Source organism: Colossoma macropomum, unplaced genomic scaffold, assembly GCF_904425465.1.
Source record: "Colossoma macropomum unplaced genomic scaffold, Colossoma_macropomum, whole genome shotgun sequence".
NCBI lineage: Eukaryota > Metazoa > Chordata > Actinopteri > Characiformes > Serrasalmidae > Colossoma > Colossoma macropomum.
Window position 1 is genome coordinate 28,952,935 of NW_023494790.1, and position 25,597 is coordinate 28,978,531.

Consider the following 25,597-nt stretch of genomic DNA (forward strand, 5'->3'; position numbering starts at 1 on the left):
ACACATAAAATTGAAAGATTAGCGAGGGATCGTTTGGAAACCCTTTATAAAACAACCGAGCACGCTGTCGTAGTAGGTCTGGTGCCTGCATGCACCAAAAACTGCATGTTTTCGGATGGTGAAACAATGCTGCCAATATGAAACATGGCTTACTGTGAATACCTGAAATCACACTCCCACCCAAACACAAACAGACCATCCCTCAGCCTACATCGAGACTATGCCATGTCTTACAAGTTTCCTACAGCTTTTCAGCACAGGTTTATGATATAACACATTCATACTTATATTGATAATGTTCCTAAGTTGGTTAAACTGTGGCGTTGCAATAAATCTTCACTATTCCATTATGTATTGGTACGCCTTAGTTTAATTTGCGTCATGAAATATATACCTTCATTTTTGCATTGATATTAAACAATAAATGATCATGTCTTCTTGTCTGAAGGGAAAATGTGGTGCTATTCTTTAATGTAGCTATGCTTGTTAGTAAACAACAGTGACGTGAGTGGTGGGCGTGTCAGAAAAAAACACAAATAGCCAATTAGGACAGATAACAATTAACCAATTGACAAATTTCTAATGTGTATTTCACAATTGTGTTTAATTTGTCACATGATAAATTGTGTGCTGTATCCCTGCAGAGCTCACAGTCCTAGCGTACGTTACATCATTATACTTGAACATTGCGTTATATGTAATCACTTCTACATTTTACAATCACGACAAAAGCATGACATGAGTTTGGATCAACATAACAGCTTGAAAAAATACAAAACAGAGAAACGATTATGTAGAATGAATACAGTTCAAGCATAAATACACTCGGGTTAAGACTGGGCACTTTGGTAATCTTTCTGCTTAACAACTATTTTACAAAAATTGAGAGCGTCAGTGGAAGAAAATTATGATCGCCTTTTTATCGCTACAACTCAAACGTGTCACACTACCTGTTAATTCTTTTATCTAAAGAAGGTAATATTCACGTTCATCCTTTAACTTCTGTAAAAATAGATCCCCCACACAGGAGGTATTGGCCATTCAAAATTCACATTAAATCTTATACAAAGGGAAATGTCGCATGCATGATTATTCGTAACTAGCTTAGTAACCATAAAGGACATGGAACTTTGTGTATTCATTTACCAACTTGGAAGCTCCAATCTGTATTTAAGATCAAATTCTGGTTTACTAGAATGCCCCCATCTGCCTTATGGCTTAGGATTATCCTTTCTGTGTTTCATGGATTGAGTGCAAAGTGGCTATGCACACACTAGTAGAATGCATTTAGCAAATACTAATTTGTTTCGATTAAACAGATTAACTCCCAACAATTGTGAGAAAAAATAAAGAATATTGCACGTACATGTAAGTAACATAAAATGAAAAAACACATCTACATCATAGTTGCTTTTTTTCCCTTGCCTATGCATGTTAAGTCTATGTAGTTACATACGTTCTGTCTGCTATTTTGTGTTTATAGTAGTAAAACAAAACCTAACACTACTAATATTTTGTACATACATATTGTGAATGATGAATACATGTACACTCATCACTCCTCTTCAGCAATGACAGAGGCACTCCCTACATTAGATTAGGCGGTGTTAGTGATCTTTCTAGCCATCTCTATACTAAAAAAACTGCAATTCCCATGGAAGACCTTTTAAAAAGCAACTGCTGTTCGTTCAAAAAAATACAGTTTCCCTCTTCTCTCTCCACTGGACTGGACAAGTCGACTGCAGTAGGGTTATCCGTCCATTTCTCTGCTTGACCAGAGTCTTTTAGTTTGAGTAAAAGGAACAGAAAAGTGAGCTTACAGATCTCTCAATCTTTCTTTGTCACCAGGGAGTCCCTGATATGGTTCATCTCCCTAAAGTGACACTGGGTCATGAATGCCATGTACAGTAGGTCCACTGACATTCTGCAAAAATGGAAATGTCAGGAGGGAAAAAAAAATCACTTAAATCCAAGTAGTATCTGTGCTCAGATCTTCTCATCGGTCATTTCCAAAAACTGGGCATATACATCCCTTGAACACTCCCCTTTTTGGTTGAACAGGAACTTGTAGTAGCTGCCATCAGCACAAATGGCTGTGTAAAGGAAGGAAGTAAGAGTAATGGTCAGTAAGCCTGCTCAGTAAACACGTTCAGACGGTCAGCAAGTCTGTTCCAATACAAGTAAAGTACCACTCATTCACTCCCAATCCACACAGACAATACTAGCATGCTTAGCAGTCTGCATTTCTTAAAAATGAAACAGGCTGAGATTTGTCCAATGCTCTGGCCCTGAGTGAAGTTCTTGCATCACTACACTTCACACCAGATGAGATAATTCTTAACTAGAGGCTATTTAAATGAACACACAGCTTTACCGCACCTATGACTGCATTGGGCTCAGTTCCAAAGGCACAGACGCAGGGCGAACCAGACGGGACCTGGAACTTGGAGAAGCTCCATTTGGAGCTGAAATACTTGGGGAGAAAGCTGGCAGAGGCCAAGCTGTAAGAGAGCAAAAGAGAAACATGTGAGATGAGACTTATCAACTTCATATTTTGTAAGTGGATAAAGAAAAACAAAGCTTCAGGCAAACCTGCACGTAAATGTAAAACAACACGATCTGAATTTACATTCAGTGGCTTCTTTATTTGCATTTTGACACAAACCTTGATTGCTTGTTCCTTTTTGGATCTTCTGCAGCAAATATGTGGACAGTACCATGGTCACTTGACACACAGATGAGAGATGCATCCTGGTTGAAATTAATGCTGAAGGAAAACATGGCCGTTAAATATGTAACTTCTTATACACCTGCAAAGCAACAGCAGAACACAAGACCTGGGGTCATGCATTATAGAGTAGAACAATGATAACAACTCACCAGTATATGTTTGCAGTTTGTGATCCTCGTCTTAACTCCTGAATCAGATGACCTGTTGAGGTGTCGAATATTCTGATCAGCGTGCCCTGAACAGATGAACACTGAATTACCCCAACAATCTAAGCAACTATTACTGTTACTTTTTATTTTGTGGTACTTATTTTGGGTTTGATATCCAGAGTAGCTCCAAAAAACTCGAAAAAAAAACTGTTCATGTGATTGACATGTAAAAATATATATGCATAGTTAATTCAGAAAAAAAAATCATTATATATTATATATTACACATTAATGTGTAATGTAAATGCCAGAGACCACTCTTCATTTATTTAATATCAAATCAAAACAGCCATCAAGTACAAGTTGTTATTTTTTCAGTGTCAGGAAAAAAGGAAGAAATGCATACTTAACCTTAAATTCACTGAAGTCTCAACAACTGAACGTAATATAAACTTTTTCAGTATATAGTGCATCTATCCTTTGCCTTTATTACAGCATTCTTTTCAGGAGATTTACTTAGTTACTCTGTTTTTCAAAGAAATCTATACCTCCAATGTTCAGTCTTAAACATTGGTTGCATTTTCTGCTTCTCATGATCAAAATAATCCCAAACACATTCAAAGATTTTGAGGTCAAATCCTTTAAGACCCATAGTGTTGAGTGGTCTTCTCACAGTGGAAGGATGAACAGAAACACCTGTGGACCTGCTGTTTATTTGATGGTGACAGTTTTGGTGGTCTACCAGGACTTGCACAGTTGAAGGTAATCCCATTAATATTATAATACAACTCAAGTTTTGGAAACTTATTTTCCTTTGACTTTCCCTGTCATTATGCAAGTGGATACTCTTGTATCTAATGTTCTCAGAAATATCTCCTGAAAAATAAAAGTACTTAATGGCTGTTTTGACTGGAAATTAAATAAATGAAGGGTGGTCTCTGACTTTTTCACAGTAATGTATTATGTAAAAGCTTTATGCACAACCACATCTGGACCTCACTTTTTCAGAAGCTGTGGCTATCCGTGTTCCCTGGAGGTTAAGGGCAATGCAGCACAGAGCTCCCTCATGGGCAGGAATGTCAACCGGAGGCCGCTCGGTATTGGCCAGGTCTACTATTTGCACATGCCCAGAGTGGGTTCCAGGAAATGCTAGCAAAGAGTTGTTACTGTTTGGGCACAGAACGCAGAGACCTGCAAGATAATTATATGGACAAAGTGCATCAATAACTGCATCAAAACTGACTGTACAAATACAGAAATATAATTAGCTCTGCTAGCAAAAACATTTATTAACACAACTGCATGTGGACACTTATACATCACACCCATATGAGCTTTTTGGACATCCCTTTCTAAAACCATGGGCATAATATTGAGTTGTCTCCTCTGTGGCTCCACTCTTCTGGGAAGGCTTTCCATTACATTTTGAGTGCGTCTGTAGGAATTTGTGCCCTTTCAGTCAAAAGAGCATTTGTGAGGTCAGGCACTGATGTTGGACGAGAAGGTGTGGCTCATAATTGATGGCCCAATTCATCCCAAGAGGTTGAGGTCATGACTCTGCACAGGCCACTGGAGTTCCTCCACACTAAACTCATCAAACCATGTCTTTATAGGGCTCACTTTGTGCACAGGGGCACAGTCATATTGGAACAGGAAAGGGTCTTCCCCAAACTTTTCCAACAATGTTTGAAGCATATAATTGTCGACAATTCCGTTGTATGTTGTAGTTTCCCTTCACAGGAACTAAAGGGCCTAGCCAAAATCCTGAAAAAACTGCCCCAGACCATTATCTCTCCTCCACCAAACTTTACTCTTGGCACTATGCAATCCGGTAGGTAGTGTTCTCCTGGCATCTTGCCAAACCCAGATTTGTCCAACAGATGGCCAGAGTAGCGTGATTCATCACTGCAGAGAACACATTTACTCCAGGGTTCAGTAGCAAAATGCAGCCGGCACTTGCTCTTAGGCTTGTGTGCAACTGCTCAGCCATGGAAATCCATTTCATAAAGCTCCCAATGCAAAGTTGTTGTACTGATGTTGCTTCCAGAGGCAGTTTGGAACTCTGTAGTGAGTGAGCAGCCCCGCTCTGTGAGCTTGTGTGGTCTACTGCTTCGTTGTTAAGCTGTTTTTGCTCCAAGACACTGATATTTCACAATAATAGCATTTACAGTTGACTGGGGCAAATCTAGCATGACAGAAATTTCACTAACTGACTTGTGGCAAAGGTGGCATCTTATGACACAGCTGTGTTTAAAGTTACTGAGCTCTTCAGTACCCATTCTACTGCCAATAATGGTCTATGGAGATTGACTAACTAACTACATTGATTAACTACAACATACAAAGGAATTGTCGACAATTATATGCTTCAAACATTGTTGGAAAAGTTTGGGGAAGACCCTTTCCTGTTCCAACATGACTGTGCCCCTGTGCACAAAGTGAGCCCTATAAAGACATGGTTTGATGAGTTTAGTGTGGAGGAACTCCAGTGGCCTGTGCAGAGTCATGACCTCAACCTCTTGGGATGAATTTGTTAACAATGGTTGTGGCTGAAACACCTGAACTCAATAATTAGGAGGGTTGTCCACATGCTTTTGGCCACATGTGTTAGCAAAAAGAAAATGATACATCCAACAGCACTGTAAATTAGCATCATTCCTCTACAAGAGAACCTTTCACAAATAACACCTGGATCCTGAATGTCAACAAAATACACCATATGAATGTGACTCTGCATTCTGTTTCACATACAAGACTTACCTTTGGGGTTGTAGCATGTTTCAAATACATGCAGCTGGTGAGGGTTATGTGTAAAAGTAAAGACTTTGATCATTGAGTCCAGGACGACCACAATTCTGAAACCACAGACATACAAATATTAATGGGTTTTTGGACATTCAATATTTTATTATTTGTATATCTAAGGCTTTAAAAACAGAAAACTGCACATTACACATCACTAACTGCATTTACAAGTACACAATGAATGTGATGTTTACAGCAGTTCTACAAAAGAATAGTCCATTTATAGTCTATATAGTTTACATGCTTAGTCTGACATTACCATGTGAAACTCCCCCTTTATGAAGCTCCTTAATTAATCCATGAGTTTCTCGCTGTTTAAAAATATCAGCAGTTTTTTTTTCCATACACTTAAAGACCAGCACTGAGCTATTTATCTACCTGACGCTGGAAAATAACAACGATAATTTGGGCCAATCATGTAGTTGTAGAGACAAAGAAGAATACAGAGATTCAGGAAAGTATCTTGCTGCAAGAGACAATGTGATTTTGAACACTACCATTTATTTAATGATGCAGACACTTTAGGGAAGTGGAGCTTGGACTGCTCATTTTTTCAACAACTAACATTCACAGATAATGGAAAAAGCTCCAGAGAGAGGAAAGAGTGGACTCACTGAGTTCAGGCCAACAAAAAATACAGACCTGCTCCTTGAATCTCTACCTTGTGAGTGATTACCAGACATCAAAATCATTAGTTTCTACCCAGTTATGAGGGTCACTTACATACTGATATCAATTTTTTGTGAATGTGAATTGTATTAATTCACATCACAGCCTACTTTGCATTATGATGACATCACATTTCAAGACAAAATTAATCTAAATCTTCTTTGGCAAAACCAAACTTCTTAGAATCATTTGATTCATTCACCAGCGAAAAAGTTTTAGAGTGGCACCTTGTGAAGGCAACATTTGATACTTTCATTTAAAGGGTTGTCTTTTAGCTGTAAGGTCTTGCATGTATGTATTATTGACTGCCAAATGAAGCAGTACTGGTCATTTTTGATTTTTGTGTTTTCTCAGTAGGATTTAAATGGACATAAAATTATCATAATACTTTATTCATGACATCTGATAGGTTGATACAGACAAAAAAAAAAACAGTGTCATATTTAAAACATACTATCTATGTAACTATGAGAACAAATAATTTTTAGGCAGTTGCCTAGTTGCCTTTTACAGCTACTGAGCCATTGCACTATGCTTTAGCAATTGCTAATGGCTTCTGGATGACTGGCCAATTACCTGCTTGCGTAAGACACTACAACTTATCACCACGGTTACTCTAGTCACTTCAAGTCGAACATAACTTTACCCTTGTAATCCAATCTCTCTCACAACCTCTGCCAGAAAATAAAATCTGTCACAAATCCTTAGGATTATTGAAGTAGTTGTCATTTTTTTCACAGAGTCAACAGTTCCTTTAAGAAAACTACAAAAGCATATAAAGTGATTTTAAATACCTGTCTCGTCGTAGCTTAACAGCTTTGACTTCTGTGGAAAACTCAATCTCAATCACAGTCTTCTTCTTGAGGTCATCCCAGATCATCACTTGTAAAACATGGAAGACGATACTCATTACACAGGAGCCTCAAATGCAACTGTGTTTCAACAAGAATGAGTAAGTCTGACCTAAATATAATGGAAAACCTAAGTACTAATTTAAACTGCATCTAAAGCAACACAAATTTTTTTGTTGTTTTTTTTTTTTTAAACTGGCTTCTGTGACTGGATATTACAAACCGATAAGCATTTTGCTTCATCATCTTGAAAATAATCTGTCAACTGTAACAGGCAGGACTACCACTATAATGGCATTTTGTCCATGTTATACAGCACCAAGCAGAATATACCTTTATTAGGTGGGTACTTGGGTTTCTTGCCTCCTCCAACAAGTGCGAGATAGTTGCATCGAAAAAGCATCTCCACATGCCCAACCCCACCTTCAAGAAACTCTGAAAATCAAACACGCAATTGTAACACCAAAATCACAGCTTAATATTTTTGAGAAGTAAAGTCTATTGCAAAGTCTCGTCTACTAGATCATGCCATTCAACTCCATGATAACAGGGTTCTTGTAAAAAGTTATATCAGCTTCATTCAGACCATTAAAATTTACTGCCAACCTACTTTACGAAATATCTGCTACTTTATGACACAATACAATCTTTGTCTGATTTTTCTCCAATTCATTTTACATCCCAGCAGCTCTATTATATAAACACCCTACAACACACCTTACATGTTCACAAGACACACCTTACATCACACTGTACCCCCTATCTGTACTGCACAATACTAACATTACATCTTCACACAGTATTATACAGTGGATGTATGTATAACTATATGTGCACCTGTTTGAAGATAGAATGTTGCATTCACTATGCAGCATGTGTGCGGGCTTGGAAGAAATTCTACACGCTAGCCTTTTCATATTCTTTCTGTAAGCTGCTATACAACTGTTCTCCAGAGACTGGTCAACAACAAGTCTGTAGTAATCTAAACAATCTAGCCATTAGTTTCACCAAAAGAAAAATATATCACGTTGCAGCACATTACTGCATTAAAGTCCAAGTTACTGAAATGTAAAATGACCTAAAATCCAGTTGTCAGCACCAAAAGTTCCTAACTTTTGATAGGTATGTTGTTATAGTTTACTGCAAATAAAATCACATACAAATATTCCTTGATAATATTGCTATTACCATCTACATCAAGGTATTTGTAGTATATACTTTGCCTAAATCGTTCACTGTTAGTGGAGGTTCTTGTAGGAACAAACAAACATCATCATCATCTACCAGCAGAGCAAATAATGTAGAATCAATAGAACATAAGAACATAAAATGGTTTGGATCCTGAGCTTTTCAATCATTAGTATGCACTATGAACAGAATAAACAACAGTAATGACAGATGAAGACAGTGCCTCATTTACTTTCACTTACTGTACTCTTTTAGAAAAATAATGAATGAGATGAGGATTTAACTTACTGACAACTACCCTTCACAACACTTCAGTGGAGGTGCTGCGATTGTGTGTAGAGTGTGAGAAACCACCCTGGAAAATCACATGTTCTGGGACGTAAAACTGAATAACTAACTTCCTCATATAACCTTCCTCAACACTCTTCGAGGCTGATTCATTTTGTTGGATCAATGAGGCAGCCTGTGTCTTGTTCTATCCTTGTTCGGTTCCTACTTAACTGAACTGTCTTACTAACAGTTTTCTGTAACGTTAGTTTACAGTAAAGACACACTGAACTATCAAGGTGACTAATATGAAGTTAGTTCGACGGGTCACATGCAATAGTCACCTTGCTTTTCTTTTTCTTTTAGAGGATCTGTGTTGTACACCCTGAATCCGTTTTCCATTCCACATGCAAAGCATCCTGAAAAAAAAGAGGACAAGACCTTTTCAGTGCTAAACTGGTGGTACTTCTCAACGGAACATTAGTAACGTTAGTCCACTGGCTATCTGACAGACTAACATAAGCTTGGCTGTTATGGACCTTGTCAGCCAATTAGCTAGCTAATGTCAGAAATGAACATATTTTTTTTTGCGAAAAAAAATCTGACAAAAAATCTAACCTAATCATTCTCAACTTGCTGCTTTGGAATAATTACATTTGTCCGTACACTGGGTTTAACATCATAACTCTGCGCAGCTAGCTAACGTTATAGCTAGCCGTGAAGTAAACTTGCTATCGTAAAAGAACTGCTTAGAAGAGCCGTAAAGCCACCGTTTTAAACTCATACAAAAGTACATTTAACTACGTAAGATATTTTAGAAACCCAAACAGTTAACAAGAGCCAGTGAGCCGACCTCTGTATATCAGCTAGCTAACGTTTTCCAAGGTAAGTAACCGTTAGCTATCGCCATCGCGACATAGCAGGAATGACGTTAGCCTGCTAGTTTAGCATAGCCAGTCAACAACAGTAAACACCATACCATGATCTTGATTAAATCCAGCATAAAGAAGCCCATTTCCGTGGGGGTTGGACGGCAATAAATTCATGGTGTGTAAGTAGGTTAATTAGCCGGCTAAATGGTCAGAAATGCCCACTTGCTTTTAACCGAAAGACACCATTCCTCTCGCTAGTTTCCTAAGATGATATTTAGCGGTGGTCAGGAAATCTGTGGCAGCGTTCCGGCGGTCCCCTCCTTTCCTACAGCACACACAGGAAAAGTAATCAACTGGAGCAACTGATCAGAGAGTTTTAATGCACGGTTACCTACGGCCGATTTCAATATGAACGGGTCTCAATTTTCTGTTAAGGCGTAAATCTGTCTGGTGCCAGGTAACTAAGGCGGTGTGCTCCCAGATAACGTTAGCGCTCTGTGATATGAAGTAGAAAGAAATCACAACTAACGTTGAGGTAATGTTTGCTAGCTAGCTAGCTAACCGTTATCGTTATAGGCATTTTACACAATGTTAGCTAAAAGCCTTGAGATTCAGAACGGTGGATTTTCCTAGGTCAAAACCTTGTCTTAGCTATTGACAATAACCTCGTAATTACTAAATCTTCGTATGCAGCGTTTCATCTGTACTCATAGCTATACCCATGAACAATGTGAATTCATCACAAATCCGCCCACGGAACAACAAGCTAGTAGGGGATTGATGCTGCGAGGGCGTTCGCCATAGCCCCAGTGGCCTAATGGATAAGGCACTGGCCTCCTAAGCCAGGGATTGTGGGTTCGAGTCCCATCTGGGGTGAAAGGTTTTTATGTTATATATCGCCAAAATTTACTGTAAGTGTGCACAAAATATTTATGAAGATTATAGTTTGGATACTATTTTGCCTTACAGCATCCCGCATGTACCCTGCTGCCAAGAATGTGTTATGTTTCAGGCCAAAACCCTTTTAGCTGTGCACTCCAACACTTGATTGTAACTGTCCTCAGCTGCCAGTCCTTTATGCCACTCGCAGTTTGTATACACTAACATGAAAAGTCATGGGATAGCAGTATGTAAATTGATTATGAAATGGCATTGCCTCAGGGGACGGCTTGGGAACGCCCACACTTGCATAAGTTGTGAGGTGTTATCTTGTGAGTGAGGTTGAACGTGCTCAAGGCAAGGCAACATGAATTTGAGCAAGGAACGATAGTGGGTGTCAGACAGATGGGACATTCCATTTCCTAAGTTGTGCAGGCATTTAACATTCCTTGATCCACATTGTCACATGTGTACCAGGAATATGTCATAGAAGGCATTACCACCCACAGTGGACAGCGCAGTGGCCGCCCACAGGTGCTTAACGACCATGACTGGTGTTTGAAAAGTCCTACCGTAATGTATATTTTTAGGTAGCACTCTACGTAAAACTGTAGGTAGGATATTTCGATGGCCTAAATTACCCTCTTACAAAATGCTACCAGCGCTGAAATGCATAGGTAGGATAATTTGATAGCCTAAATCTCCTTATCAGAAAACATTGTTGCCAGCATTAATAGAATAATTAGGATATTTTGATTGCCTAAATGACCTTATGAGGGAGTAAGTAATATTAAGCCGAGTCTTTACTGAATTAACAATAAAAGCACAATAAAACGTTTGAAACATTAAGTTACTATGCTATAGTAATGATATGCACATGCTCAGTGGGTAGCATAGATGGGTAGGACAAATTGTTAGAACACCGGCGGATCTGGTTAGAATTGTCCATGCGAACAGACAAGCAATATAATATTCAATGCAGGAGGCCCCACACACATATGCTGCAGATCAGTGCAGCGTTCTACCAGAGTGCCTCTCTTCACACCACAACACAGGACACAGTGCCTCACCTGAGCTTGTGGACTGGCAACATGTGGCGTGGTCCAATGAGTCACAGTATCAGTTGTTTCAGGCTGATGGTAGAGCTTGTGTGTGGTGCAGACCCCATAAAGCCATGGACCCCAGTTGTCAACAAGGCACTGTACAGGCTGGTGGTGGTTCCATACTGGTGTGGGGTGTGTTCTCATGGCATGGGTTGGGTCCACTGGTCTGCCTGAACACATCATTGACTGGTGACCGCTACGTTTCACTGCTTGGTGACCATTTGCAGCCCTTCATGGGCTTTATGTACCCCCACAATGATGGGATATTCCAGCAGGATTATGCACTGTGTCATCGGGCCCAAGTTGTCCAGAATTGATTTGAGGAGCATTCTGGAGAGTTCTGACAAAAATTGTGGCTGTGGGTGGTCCAGTGTCCCATGCCTTTTGGCACATCAGTGTACTTTATAGTACATCTTTTTCTGTATTTATTGGATTTGATTTTATGTTAACACCTGTACCAAGATCATTTCTGTACATCTGGTACTTTGCAAATAAAGATTCTTGATTCTAAAAACGTTTATCGCAAAATTGTAAAACAGTGTCTCGTGTCACACAGCTTATTTATAATCAATTAGTTTAAAAACTTTCTACAATGTAGCATTTAGAGGTACTGAACTCCTCAGATGTCTGCTTCCTAGCCACTGTTAACTGTTACAGTGTTAACAGTGGATAGGACTCTCAGGAGCCCAGAACTACTTTAAAAATGTCCCCATTGGGGTCTTTTGCTTAGACCTTCAGAATCATTACATCCGCCGCTGGATGGATGATGTCAGTGTGTGTTTGGATGCAACTGCCTAAACCTTTTTTTAATCTGTCTGAGGTCTTGTTTAGCCTTCCTGATTATGATGTTAGTGTTGTTGTCATTTAAGTAAACTTTTAATGAGGCACAGATGGTTAATGGTTGGACACCAGTTCTGCGGGGCTCTTCGTAATTTTGGAATACCTGAAGATTTACGATTAGTTATATGGTTTTGAAGGTATAGGGAGATTAAACACAATCTCCTGACATTAATCCAGTTATGTATTAGTGTTCATGAAGGTAGGCCCACCCCACAATTTGTTTACCAGCTTATGTATGCAGTAATTATCCTGAAACATGGAAACAGAGGCAGCCATACAGCACATCTTATCCTGTAAAATGATCTCCTAAAATCTAATCAAATCAAATCACGTTTATTGTCACATCACATTTACACAGGTGGAAAGTGAGTGAAAATCTTAGGTGCATAGCCCCCTTATAGAATTTAAATACAAATTACATATATATATATATATATATATATATATATATATATATATATATGTGTGTGTGTGTGTGTGTGTAAATATATATTTGTATTTAAATTTTCTTCTTATATATATATATATATATATATATATATATATATATATATATATGAAGAAAAAATAAATATATATACAGCGACTCTGAATATACACATATACACAATATACACTAGTATTGCACTATTCCAATGTACAGTTCTACAGTAATAAGTTATGAAATAAAACTATGAAATGTACTATTGTATGTGCTGTTGTATGCTCCATGTTAGTCTAAGGTAGATAAATAAATGAGATGCAGGTACACAGGGATAGAATACTGATATAGAAATCTTCCAGATTATACAAGATATGGATAGAAGATGTTCAAGATGTCAGTCAATATGTGTAAGTACAGATTTGCTAGATTGAAGGTGCAGAAGAAGGAGTGAGTCTGATGAGATGTGGATGAGGTGTAGATTGTCCATGGAGACGATGACTCAGAGGTGCAGTGACAGACCGATACACCAACACTACTGGCTGTTCAGCAGCCTGATGGCCCGGGGGAAGAAACTGTCTCGGAACTGGCTGGTTCTGGACTTTATGCTTCTCTACCTCCTCCCGCTCGACAGCTGTGAGAACAGACAGTGGCTTGGGTGGATGGAGTCCTTTAGAATCCTCCTGGTCTTCCTCAGGCAGCGGCTGGTGTATAAATCCAGGAGGAGCTGCACCCCGGTGAGGTGCTGGGCTCGTCCGCACCACCCTCTGCGGAGCTTTCCGCTCAATGGCAGTGCAGTTTCCATACCAGGAGGTGATGGAGCCTGTTAGAATGCTCTCCACAGTACATATGTAAAATATATAATGTGACTATATGTTTTATAAACAATCAGTTAGCTATAGCTAGTTATCTAGTTAAGTTAACAGAGGTTGAACCTCTTCTATATAGTGCACTATGTGGCTACTTCACCCAAATAGTGCACTAACGCTATATGCCCAGCAAAGAATTGTGTACATGTTGCTGATTCACCAATGGCTTTTTGTTAGTACACAGTGTTTGGGGACAAAAAAACATATTTTAGTCTACGTAGGTTAGTGGTTATAGGAAGTGAGAAGTCATCTAAGATTTGGCCTAACTTAAGTTACACCGCTAGTTAGACGTCGTTGCCATTTACTAGCAGTCGGCAATATGTTTCAGTAAGTTAGCTTGACGAAAGTTCGTTGTACATAGAACTGTTAGTGAAAATGTTAACGTCTTACATTACGAACATTTTGAGCTATGACTTGGGAACAGTTTACCATGTGGTTCCATGGTGTAATGGTTAGCACTCTGGACTCTGAATCCAGCGATCCGAGTTCAAATCTCGGTGGAACCTTCCTATTGCTCAAACATGCAACAAAACCCCACTGTCGCTGTGCACTACACATTTTCTAGAACAAACGGGCAATATGAAACAACGTCTCTACAAATACTTTTGTACTAAATCAGCATTTAACAAAAAACACGTAGATCTGACAGCTGTTTACAGCGGTAATATGTCAGAGGACCGGAAGTTTCTACCCCTTCATCTCAATATGGCGGCTCCCACTGCAGCATGCTGTTTACGTTTCTCTGTAAGGTTTGCACAGAGGGGGGAAGTGTTGGGACGTTTCGCCAGAGTAACAAGCGACAGTTTAATTCGCAGTTTAAGCACCAGCCAACATTACACAGCCAAACACTCAGATGTTTTACAGGTAGGTTTTATCATTTGAGGACTTTTAGAGACTGTTAGCCATATACCGAGAGAAACGACGTGTTCAGCGTCTTTCACTTGGATTAACATTGTTCTGTCTCAGTGCTGAATATGGTGCCTTCAAGTCCTGTCGGAAATATATCGGATTTACGAGATAAATGCACATGAACGCCACCACAGTGTCGTATTTGCTAGTGGGAAACTCGCCTTTTCGGTGAGCCCCGAGTTTCCGAGTTTGGGGCGTGTTAACAAAAAAGCAATGATAGCCGCTGATAAGCTGTATTTCAGTTATTCATCAGCCACAACCGTAACACTGCAGGCTGAGACCATCCACACATGTAAATACACATATAAGCATGTTATGTGATGCATCTAACTGCATACTCTTCTCATAAGCATCTTCTGCTCGCCACTTTGTTGCAGTAACGCAAAATACACAGACTACCCTTAATGTCAGACGAATAGTAAACCAAAAACACTGTTTCCAGTGTATCTGTCTTATTTCCAACCAAAACCACTTGAACACAAATCAAGTCGTACTTAAGACCTTCCGAGGAGGACTTGAAGGCAGCAGTAGGCAGTCAGTGCTGTCTATCTGCTTGCAATGAGTCTTATGACAAAATATTGTTTTTATATTTTAACAGGGTGTTCAGCCTCCTGCCATTCCAGTTGGTACGTACCTTCATGAAGAAGCAGATGTATGATTGTTTGAGTGCTGATGGTTGATTTAATCAGTTATGCTGTTTTACCTGTGTTTTCTGTAGATTCTCATTCATTTTGTGCTACGAGTCCCTAAGGGGCTGTGTTTTTTTTTAAGTTAATGACATTGCGTTCCCTTGCGAATGTTTTGCATGCACTTGCAAAGGAAGTCAAGGTCGGTGCAAATAGTTTTTTCTGCAAAGGCACTTTAGGGGCTCCGTATGATACAGAGCTTTACAGTAGAACATTAGTGTTACCAGGGGAATACAATTGAAATACACAAATATAGCAAAAAAAAAAGAATAAAAAAGACAGACATCACATCTTGCACAATGTAAATATCGAATATCTTAAAACGAATTACATTTTTTCAATATGTTTATCAATTTAGCAGCTTTTTCATGCCCTGAATTGAGGAGACATTCGTAAAAGTAATTTTTAAAGAAGTTGTTTGGGAATTTGGGATTCTATTTGTAAATTACATTTTATGGATAAAATATTTACCAAGAAAAATAAACAGATTAATTATTAGTCTTTGAAGTGCGTAGCTCCTCGGCCATGGAAACCCATTTTGTGAAACTCCTAATGTGCAGTTCTTTTGCTGATGTTGCTTCTAGAATGAATTTAGAACTTGTTAGTGAGTGATTCAACAGAGAATAGTCACTGTGCGCTTCAGCACTCGATGGCCCCATTCTGTGAGTTTGCATGGTGTACCACTTTGTGGCTGAGCTGTTGTTGCACATAGGAGCTTCTATTTCACAATAATAGCACTTACAGTTGACAGGGACAGATCTAGTGGGACAGATCTAGCAGGGCAGACATTTCACAAACTGACTTGAGACAGAGGGGCATCCTATGACAGTGCCATGTTTAAAGTCACTGAGCTCTTCAGTGTGACCCATTCTATTGCCAGTGTTTGTCTATCGAGACTACATGGCTATGTGCTTAAATGTATCCACCTGTTAGCAATGGGTGTGGCTGAAACACCTGAACTCAATAATTTGTAGGGCTGTCCCCATACCTTTGTCTGTATAGTGTATATTAAGGTTATCAAAGATTGATACTGTTTTGTCTATTGTGGTATCTCTAAAGAGACGGTGTATAACCCATAGCAATAGCTTCTGTTACTATAATGTATTCTTTTGTGCTTTGGAATGGGAGAATTGACCACTCTTTTGTCTGTCTTATTACAGACAAACTGAAAGTAAGTTACAGCCGAAGCAGTGGACCAGGCGGTCAACATGTAAACAAAGGTTGGAGTATGAGGGTCATGCTGGGCATTTTATAAAATATATAGAATTGCTATTAGCCTACAATATAGATTAAGTTCAATATGGGCTAAAAAAAAAAAAACACAAAAGTTTTCACACTTTTCTTGTACCTCATATTCTTTCGTAGTCAGCACGAAGGCAGAGGTCAGGTTTCATGTTCAAACAGCAGAATGGATTCCTGAAGAAGTCAGAAATGAGATTATCTTGAAGGTGAGGAGTGAAAGGACTTGATCAGACTGTTTAAACCACATTCAATGCATTTTATGATTGAGTTTTTTGAAATGAAAGGCCTTGTAAGGATATCATATTTGGTCAGTTTTGCAGTGCATGCAGGAGACAGCACTTATTTAATGTCTTGTGTTTTATCTTTGTCTGTCCAAATACTTTTTGTTCTCATTTTGCACTTAAAGAATAAAACTCGGATAAACAAAGCCGGAGAACTGATAGTAACTTCAGAGGTTAGCAGAAGTCAACAGAGGAACCTGGAAAACTGTCTGCAGAAAATCTCTGAGATCATCACAGAGGCCAGTCTAAGACCACCAGAGCCTTCAGAAGATGATATTGCCCTGAGGGCTCAAAGGTGCACCTGGTGTAATAATAATAATAATAATAATAATAATAATCCCTTCAAATATATTTTTTTCATTTAAAAAAATAATATTTATATATATGTGTGTTTTTGTTTGTTTATTTGTGCAGGTTAGAAAGAAGAAATTTAGCAAGACTTCAACAGAAGAAAATCCAATCTGCAACAAAGAGAGGACGACAAGTTGATTTTGACTGAATTAAAGTTCATTTAAAGTTATTTTGTTCTGCTTCTCTTCCCAATTTATTCATTTTTTTCTTCATAATAAGACCAATATCTATTTATCAGCATTCTGTTATACTGAAAAAAATACATGTGTTTGCATATAAATGCAGTATTACGTGGTCTGCAAAAATTAAACAAGTATTAAAAGTATTAAAACTACATAACCATAATATGTTGTAGCCTACCAGTAACTCCACAGCTTGGTTGGTTCTCCAGCAAAGACTTCTTTTCAATAAGCTACAGTGTTGTGGCCATGTAGAATTCTCAAAATTGAATCATAACACGATACATTATCCTGTGTGTGTTAGGCGGGAGGAAAAGGTGTTTTTAGCAGAGGATGGTTTCGATCCATCGACCTCTGGGTTATGGGCCCAGCACGCTTCCGCTGCGCCACTCTGCTACGCCAAAACTCCTCCCCGATTTCTTTTTCAGGAATAGATGTGTTGCTCCTTAAACCAGCGAGAGAACGTGTTTAGTTTGTGTACTATATATTTTGCCTTCTGTGTCGTTGACCGCAGAATAATGCCAAGTCTTGTTAAATTGTAGGTTATGACAATTATAGGGTCTTTGTTGAGGAATGAAAAGGACGACCACGAAGGGACTCGAACCCTCAATCTTCTGATCCGAAGTCAGACGCCTTATCCATTAGGCCACGCGGTCAATACGAGTACTACAGTCCTAGTAGTTCGACTATATGCGTGTCTGGTATTATCTCTCCATACATTGTTGATATTTAGGTCCCTGTGATCGGTAATTATATTACTAAAGAAAACACGTAAGTCGACATAAAGTGTGCTTCAATCTTCCACCTTTACTAGAATATAAAATTAACTACTCTTTTTTGCTTTTACTTGAGCACATAGTTTCTTAGAGGGGTAATTTAACTGAAATAAATCTGACCACCCTGCTAAAAAACATAGCAACCAAGTAGGAATGCATCTGGAATCAGAGCACCTCTTAAACCATTAGAAGACTTTACACTGTGATAGCAGCCCATTGAAATACATTGCTGACTATCGGACACCACCAGAAACCTGCAGAAACTTTTAATGGTTTCTATGTTTTTTCAACAGGGTTCTGTTTACAACACAAACTACCAACAATAAATGCAAAAAACAGCACACAATATGCATCTACTGAAACTACATGTAAAAAATAATAAAAAAAATCATTCTTTATTATTCAGTGCTTATCAGCCAGTCTCTGTAGCAGGGCAATGATGGTGTCTTGTTTGGAGGAGATTAACTCCAGGGCTGTTGCCATTCTTCCCAAAGCTTCAGACATGCTGCTCAGTGTCCTTTCCTGGCGTCGCTCTCGAGCATCTTTCTTTCTCTGGCGCTGATCCTCCAGGTGAGCTCTTTCTTCATGACTGGTTAGAAAATTGCGCAGGAGTGCTGTGCGCTCCCCTGCTTGTCCCTGCTGCTGGGCAAGACGAGAAGCTACTGAACTGAGCTGAAGATGCCGTAATCTCCTCTTCAGGGGCTGTCGCATAACCTTAGGGGCAGGTTTGAGGGGAACGGAGGGCATGGGGCTGTCAGTGCTGCAAGAGGGGCTTGGGTTAGGGTTAGGTTTAGGGTTTGGTTTTGGGGGTACGTTACACAGCACTGGGGAGGTCACCAGTGTGGGAATCTGGGATGGTGTGGTGAAGAGGCTATTGGGGAGCAGACATGGGGTGGCCACCGCAGCTACTGACACACTGTGAGACTGACGCTCCTCTGACCTCACTGCTGCTTTGGCTGTGGTTGCAAATCCAACGAGAGTAGCTGAAGCAGGGCCTCTCTGATCCATCTTCGTCTTTCCCAAGACTTTGTCCATCATCTGTGAAGTGTAAAGACAGAACAAGTAGATTAATCTACGATCCAAATTTACAAATGGATCTTCATCAGACTGAACACTAACCATGCTTAGCACAGGACTGCAGTAATCCATCAATGACACTGAGAATACTGGTAAGGAAAAATCCTTCAGTATATAAGTCCTTGTATTTTATCTAGACTGGTGCATAGCTAGAAATTTAAAATACTGTGGCATTTAGCTGTGTTTCCTCTTCAGCCAATGCTACAATATGCTGGAAGCTACACCTGTGCAAGTGTAAGTCTTCTAAAATACAGCAGGGCTTTACACTGAGTCAGAAATTTATCAGGTACCTTCACACAAATTACCCATTCAGTGTCACGTAACTATTGTGTTCTTCTGGTGTTCTATTTAGCATTGGAATGGGCAAACAAGTGCCTTTTAAAATGAAATGACAGCTGGCGCTAGACATGCTGGTTATAACATCTCCCAAACAGCTGTCATCCTGGGCTTTTCAAGGGTCTACTGAGAATTATGTGAAAAGCCTAACAGATTCTGTGGACGATAACAGCTTGTGGGTCAACACTGTTATGTGGAATATTGTGTCAGGATGGGCTGTAACAGCCGAGGACCATGTCAGGTGCTGATGTTGTCAGGAAAGAACAAGAAAGTGGGCACTTTAATTGGCACAGAAGCAGTAAAACTGGACCAATGAGAAGTGGAAAAAAGTTGCCTTTGATTTGAGACAAATCCAGGTTACTTTTATGTCAAGAAGATGGGAGGATCAGAACTTGGCACAAAGAACAGTCCACAGAACCATCCATTGAGTGTCAACAGTACAGGCTGGTGGGGGCACTGTGATGGTGTGGGTGTTTACCTGGCACATTTTAGGGCCCCTGATACCCACTGAAAATGTCTGAATACAGTGGGTGACCATGTTCATCACTTCATGGCTGCAGTTCATCCACACTAGGATTGATTCTTCCATCCAAGTATGGGTAGATAATCCAAAAAAGTGTGGATAATGAGCAAGACACATATTGAACATGACAGTGAGTTTTCACTGCTTCAGTGGCCTGCACAGTCTCAGAATCTCAAACCTGTCAAGCATTTTTGGGACAAGGTGGAAAGGTCACAGCAAGACTTTGCAGCTGCCCAATTTGTAAAATCTGTACCAATGCAATAGTTTTTATACAGTATAACATTTGTGCATCCAACATCTTGTAGAATCCGTGCTCAAGCGAATTCATGCTGAAGCAACATGCTATTAAACAGGTGAAGGGTTGGGACGTAAAGAATACTAGTATGGTAATACATATTCAGAATCCAGAAATTAAGTATCTGTATTAAGTCCAAGTTACATTTTATACTTTTTTGATACTTTTTAAATATTTTAATACTTTTAGAGTGTTTACCCACTAAATAGAAAACACAGAATCTTCAAAAGAAACACCATCAATGCTTGTTTATTTTATGTATAGTATTTTAAAGTCAGCACGACATGTAGCAAACATGCTCGTTAGACAAACTCTAAAGAGGACCTCAACGGCTTCTTTACAAACACTGAAGTTTCTGCTAAAGCCTGAGTAGACTGATAAACCAAAGTGATAATCAGTGATAAACCTCAGTGTTACTGAGCTCTTCTGTTAATAATCTCCTCAGTAGTGAACATGTTTGCATGTGATAAGAGAGGCTCAAGGGCTTGTGGGAGCAGCAGTGAACTGAAGGAGCAACTTAAGTTTTTTTTTCCCATGTGTCTTATCAATATGTATTCTAAATGTATTCTGAATATGTATTGTAATGAAATACATTACTGAATACACTTAGAACAATCATTACACATGTTAAGTATTTTTTTAAAACTCTGGATAAAGTATACCGACTTCTGCCCAATGAACGCTGAAATAGGCTCTAGCTCCCCCCACGACCCAAAAGGATAAGTGTAGATAATGTGTGTGTGTGTGGATACCTAATAAATTGGCAACTCTATGTACACTACATTCTTAAAAAAAACGCTACAGGAGCATATAGGTAGAGATACATTACTGCCACTTAAGACAGTAGCTTGTAAAAGCATTTACTCTATCCAATCTCTGTTATCTATTTTATGGCATTTATTTATTAAGCTGCTGAACAAGATAATCTTTATATTTTGTGTATAAAAATTCTGACTTTAGCAGAGCTTTGTACGCAACGATAAAACACATAATGCTAAAGATAATTGTGTTTTTTCTTCTTTCAAAAATCAGATTAATTGAAGCATTAATGGACAGATTAATCAACTATTACAATAGATAAGCATAATAACTATTGAGTGTACCTGCTCAATTCATCATACCTCAAAGTACTCCCATGAAGTCTTGGCTCGGCCTCCTCCCAGTCTGCTGCGTTCTTTCACTCTCTTGTATGTGACAATGAGGTTGTTCCATTTCCGGCGGATCTTCTCCACAGGCAGCGAGTGGCCAAGGTTCTCCAGCTCACTCTGGACACTCTGGAAAAGACGGGAACGTTCCCTGGAGCCATACACGTCCCAGCATCGATGCATTGCTTCAATGAGGTGCACAATAGCTCGGTGGGTGAACTCAGATGACGTGGACACTGCCTCAGTATAGCCCCGAGCCCCACCAGCCTTCCTTGCTTCCTCCCTGACACCAACTGTCAAAAGTAGATATAGCAGTCATGCAATCACATAATATGGGCCATATAAATGACATTAATATCCATTGTATACAACAATTACAACAGCTACAGTTCATGCAGACACTGCAGGTAATAGTGATTTGTCATTGTGTAACATCAATAATATGCATATGAAATGATTTAGAATTATTACTCTTACCATGGGAGCCCTTGTTGTCTCTAAATACTGGTGACAGAGATACAGCACTGTTTATGCTGATGGGGTCTGTAATCAAAAAGTCAGATAAATTTACTGTTTCTGGACCTAGCTAATATCAGCTACAGCAGTTAGCCTAGTTAGCACAAAAGCTGCGCCAGAGCCGACTACTATCTCTGCCTTCTCGGTCACGTCATTAGCAGCGTGCTCATGTTCGGACACTCCTGTTTCATATTGGTAAAGCAGAACACACTGTCACATTTTACAGTCCTCTTAAAACATACAGTCTGTGTTTCTCTGAATTCTCTGAATGCAGTAATTTTAGTACTCGAATACTGTCACCTCGAACGGTTATCCGAGTACTCGAGTATCCGTGCTCATCTCTAATATCAATCAGGCTCTCTCATTAAAATATTAGGCCACATCTAGACAGTTCTCAGGTCTAATCAGTGATTTTAAGCAGCAATTTAGCATATTTCTGTCTTTTTTATTCAGACTATATATATATATATATATATATATATACACACACATTTTGCCCTTTTTTATTCATATCTATTTCGCCATTTTCAGTATTATATATAAAACCTCATAAAGAGCAATAAAAGAGGATATATTTTTGCTGTAGACATTGCAACTCCACCACCACAGTGAAGAACTCTGAGTAGGTAAGTCTCTCCACCATTTCACATCAAACTGCTTTGAATGACTTTGTTCACGACTTGAAAGGGAACTTCTAAGATTTTTCAAAAATTCGATTATATAATATATAAGTATATTATAATTAAATGGTTGGGATGTAAACAAAGTCATTCAGAGTGATTTGGTGTGAAATGCTCCATTCTAGAGAAAGTTTAATGTCTCTGAAAGCTCCCCCACAAAAAAAGTTACTAGATGAAATGGTTAGATATGTGCTGCCCGATGTCTGAGACAGTGTTGTGTGATAAAGTTTTGACTTACAATGTATGTTTAATCCATTTATTTTTATCCATTCATGGCAGAGGGGAACATGCAGGGTGTTGAGAGGCAAAATATTCCCTAAAGAAAACTATTTGTTCAGATTTATTTTACCATCTTCAACATTACAATTAAAACTTAAGACACATGCAGGTTCACTGGTGGTTTTGGATAGTAAATAAGAGGTCCATATTTGCATTGTAGACATGGTGACCCCTGTTTCTTATCACCACCACTGTAAAGAAATCAGGGTCTGTAAGTTTCTCTACCATTAACCATTTCATTTCAATCCACTCTGAATAAGTATGTTTACATCTCAAGGACTGAATTATTCACAAATTGGTGGCATTCCCCTTTAATTACACAGAAATTTTGAAAAATCAGTGGAATCCCATTTCATATATTATCTCACAGCACTTTGCAACAGAAAGCAACACATGGCATAATAAAAAAGACTATTTCAAAAGATCTAGTTTGGTTTTCACAAAAACAAAAAAAAGAAAGAAAAAAAACTGAGAAGTAACGTGTTTTCGTGACTAAAGATCAGCACTGCACGTCCTGAGGTGACCGCAGGGACACTCACAGAGTAAAACAGGAGTGGGCTCCTTTGCTTGCTCGACCTGATGAGCTGTGAGGACTGAAGACGTGCTTGCAGTCGAGTCGTGTGCAGCTGAGGCGGCATCGCAGGACGGCACAACACTTCCAGACGGCTCGTCTTTCAGCGATGCGTCCATCGTTGCACACCGGCTCAAGTGATGCGATTAAAACAGTCTTCTGCTCGCAGTCAGAGCCGGTTAGTTTCCCCGCTGCGGTGCGGGTTAAAAACTACGCACCGAGCAGCCCCCCGCTCTCTGCGCAGCACCTTCCCAAACTGAGTGGCTCACAGACCCCGGCAGTGAGGTGGTCGACAGCTGCAGCACCAAACACGGCTGTTAGGAGGGTTTGGGCTGTTTTTCTGCTCTGCCCAGCTCGGCTTGAAAACATTCAGGGCTGTATAATAATGGCTGCGCTCCTCTCGCTGGAACTGCGCAACTTTACTGCGCGGGTCGGACACCTGATTGGTCGCCGCTGCGCCGCGTCACACGCAGCCCCTGCGCCTCCGCAGACGCAGTGCGCAGACGCAACCCATCACCCATGATGCTGAGCGAAAGTCCGCGCTTCTTCACAGGCCTATCAGAAGCTGAGCCTCTCTGCTCAACTCTGATGACTGTCTGTATTATTGTAAAGAATATGAAAGAGCAAGACTGCGTTCAATAATACACCAGCCTAACTGTCCTCTGTAGACATATTTACATAGCAAAGCAAAACAAAAACAAACAACAATAACAACAACAAAAATATGTTTATTGAGGTCATGGTGTCCCTGCTGAAAAAAATCATAGAGACCATTAAAAGTTTCTGCTGGTGTCCAATATTCAGTAATGGTATTTTAATAGGTTGCTATCACAGTGTAAAGGATCCTAATGGTTTACCAGGTGTTCTGATTCTAAATGCATTTAAAAGTTTCCTAATAGGAGTTAATGGTGTCTCACAAGAAATTACTGGTTTCTAATGGTAACCATTAAGCTAATTCCCATTAGAACACAAAACCATCAGGCTTTAATCCTGATGGTTCTTTAGCACAACTCCTGACTTGAAAGCTGTAGAAATGGGATGGCTGGGAAAGAATAGAGAAATAAAGAGTCATTTTTAGGCACCATGATATAATATAGAATTACATAATATAATTATTTGTCCAGTACTTATAATGCCTTATAGTATGCCATGCATGTATCTGTCATGATATTATTTAATTATATATTATATTTATCATATTCTGTATAAAAATACATTATATAATTACATAATATATAATAATAATTACACATTTGAAAACACATCTTTCAAGTGTACATCTTAAAGGCTTAAAAAAATAAGCTTAATTCTAAAGGGCTAATATCTTACATTTTTCTTATATTTTGTTCTTTTTTCCCCCATGAATTCCAAGTTTCTGTGATTTATGTACCAGAACAGTCATAGTTCATTTTTACTTGACCATTTTCAACCTTTTTTTATCCCTAAGATCAGGAACGGTCCCAACTTTTCAAAACTCGCAGTCTGATCACAAAAGCTTTTGCGGTTCACAAGATTTATCTCCCATTGTAAAGTGCTATACAAATAAATTTGAATTGAATTGAATGTAGACTATGAAATATCACTGTTTAATGATGAAAGATGATTTAATTTTTTTTGGTTTGAAGCCATTTATTTACAAAGGGATGAATTCCATGAATTCCATACAATCAAAAAATGAAACATTTACATTGAATGGCACTGAAAATAAACATATGTAGCTAGCTATGTTGGTTACACTAGTCATGCATTTTGCAGACCAATCACCAAGCTCAGCTTTTTTGTATTACTTTTGCAAATAATCATCACAACAATATATGTCATTTTTAAAATTTACGATTTGGTTAAATGTGTATATTGTAATGATGTTTTGGTTAAAAATGTCTGCAAACGGCCCCTCTAGCAATATCACCACAAACCACTAGTCGAAAAACACCACCTTAGAATTAAACAGTTAGAATTAACCAGTGTATTTAACACTGAGATATGTGAATGATCCTTTCTCTGATTGGGCGGCCTGTATTGTGCCTCATTAAAAAGCAGTCTGGGATGAATGGGCAGAGCTAAACTGCTGTAGACTGAAGAGGTGGATATATGTTGTACTCATTTA

The 25,597-nt window shown here is 39.1% G+C and overlaps 3 protein-coding genes and 3 non-coding genes across 8 annotated transcripts; 3 read left to right on the forward strand and 3 right to left on the reverse strand.

Moving 5' to 3' along the window:
* Window positions 1-571: 571 nt before the first annotated feature.
* Window positions 572-10,282, reverse strand: wdr45b (WD repeat domain 45B). 3 transcript variants are annotated; one of them, XM_036572957.1, is made up of 10 exons: window positions 10,198-10,282; window positions 9,005-9,079; window positions 7,539-7,640; window positions 7,149-7,236; window positions 5,641-5,735; window positions 3,881-4,071; window positions 2,881-2,966; window positions 2,666-2,767; window positions 2,380-2,501; window positions 572-2,093 (listed from the first exon to the last, which is right to left on the reverse strand). In XM_036572957.1, exons 2-10 carry the CDS (start codon window positions 9,060-9,062, stop codon window positions 1,987-1,989), a joined length of 951 nt encoding a protein of 316 aa, XP_036428850.1. In that variant the 5' UTR covers window positions 9,063-9,079; window positions 10,198-10,282; the 3' UTR covers window positions 572-1,986. The 3 variants fall into 3 exon arrangements, with proteins under 3 accessions (XP_036428850.1, XP_036428849.1, XP_036428851.1); XM_036572956.1 differs by lacking the exon at window positions 10,198-10,282 and adding an exon at window positions 9,640-9,950; XM_036572958.1 differs by lacking the exon at window positions 10,198-10,282 and adding an exon at window positions 9,514-9,558.
* A 53-nt stretch (window positions 10,283-10,335) lies between these two features.
* On the forward strand, window positions 10,336-10,408 carry trnar-ccu. Its single transcript has one exon. It is a non-coding gene; the product is annotated as a tRNA-Arg (tRNA).
* Window positions 10,409-14,078: 3,670 nt separating this feature from the next.
* trnaq-cug lies at window positions 14,079-14,150 on the forward strand. The gene has a single exon. It is a non-coding gene; the product is annotated as a tRNA-Gln (tRNA).
* A 193-nt stretch (window positions 14,151-14,343) lies between these two features.
* On the forward strand, window positions 14,344-17,282 carry mrpl58 (mitochondrial ribosomal protein L58). The gene is made up of 6 exons (XM_036572960.1): window positions 14,344-14,508; window positions 15,152-15,179; window positions 16,400-16,459; window positions 16,605-16,687; window positions 16,888-17,057; window positions 17,177-17,282. Exons 1-6 carry the CDS (start codon window positions 14,350-14,352, stop codon window positions 17,259-17,261), a joined length of 585 nt encoding a protein of 194 aa, XP_036428853.1. The 5' UTR covers window positions 14,344-14,349; the 3' UTR covers window positions 17,262-17,282.
* Window positions 17,283-17,285: 3 nt separating this feature from the next.
* si:ch1073-357b18.4 (uncharacterized protein LOC797129 homolog) lies at window positions 17,286-23,907 on the reverse strand. The gene is made up of 4 exons (XM_036572959.1): window positions 23,459-23,907; window positions 21,922-21,987; window positions 21,421-21,737; window positions 17,286-19,106 (listed from the first exon to the last, which is right to left on the reverse strand). The coding sequence occupies exons 1-4, from the start codon at window positions 23,607-23,609 to the stop codon at window positions 18,471-18,473; spliced, it is 1,170 nt and encodes a 389-aa protein (XP_036428852.1). The 5' UTR covers window positions 23,610-23,907; the 3' UTR covers window positions 17,286-18,470.
* On the reverse strand, window positions 17,876-17,948 carry trnar-ucg. Its single transcript has one exon. It is a non-coding gene; the product is annotated as a tRNA-Arg (tRNA).
* Window positions 23,908-25,597: the final 1,690 nt, after the last annotated feature.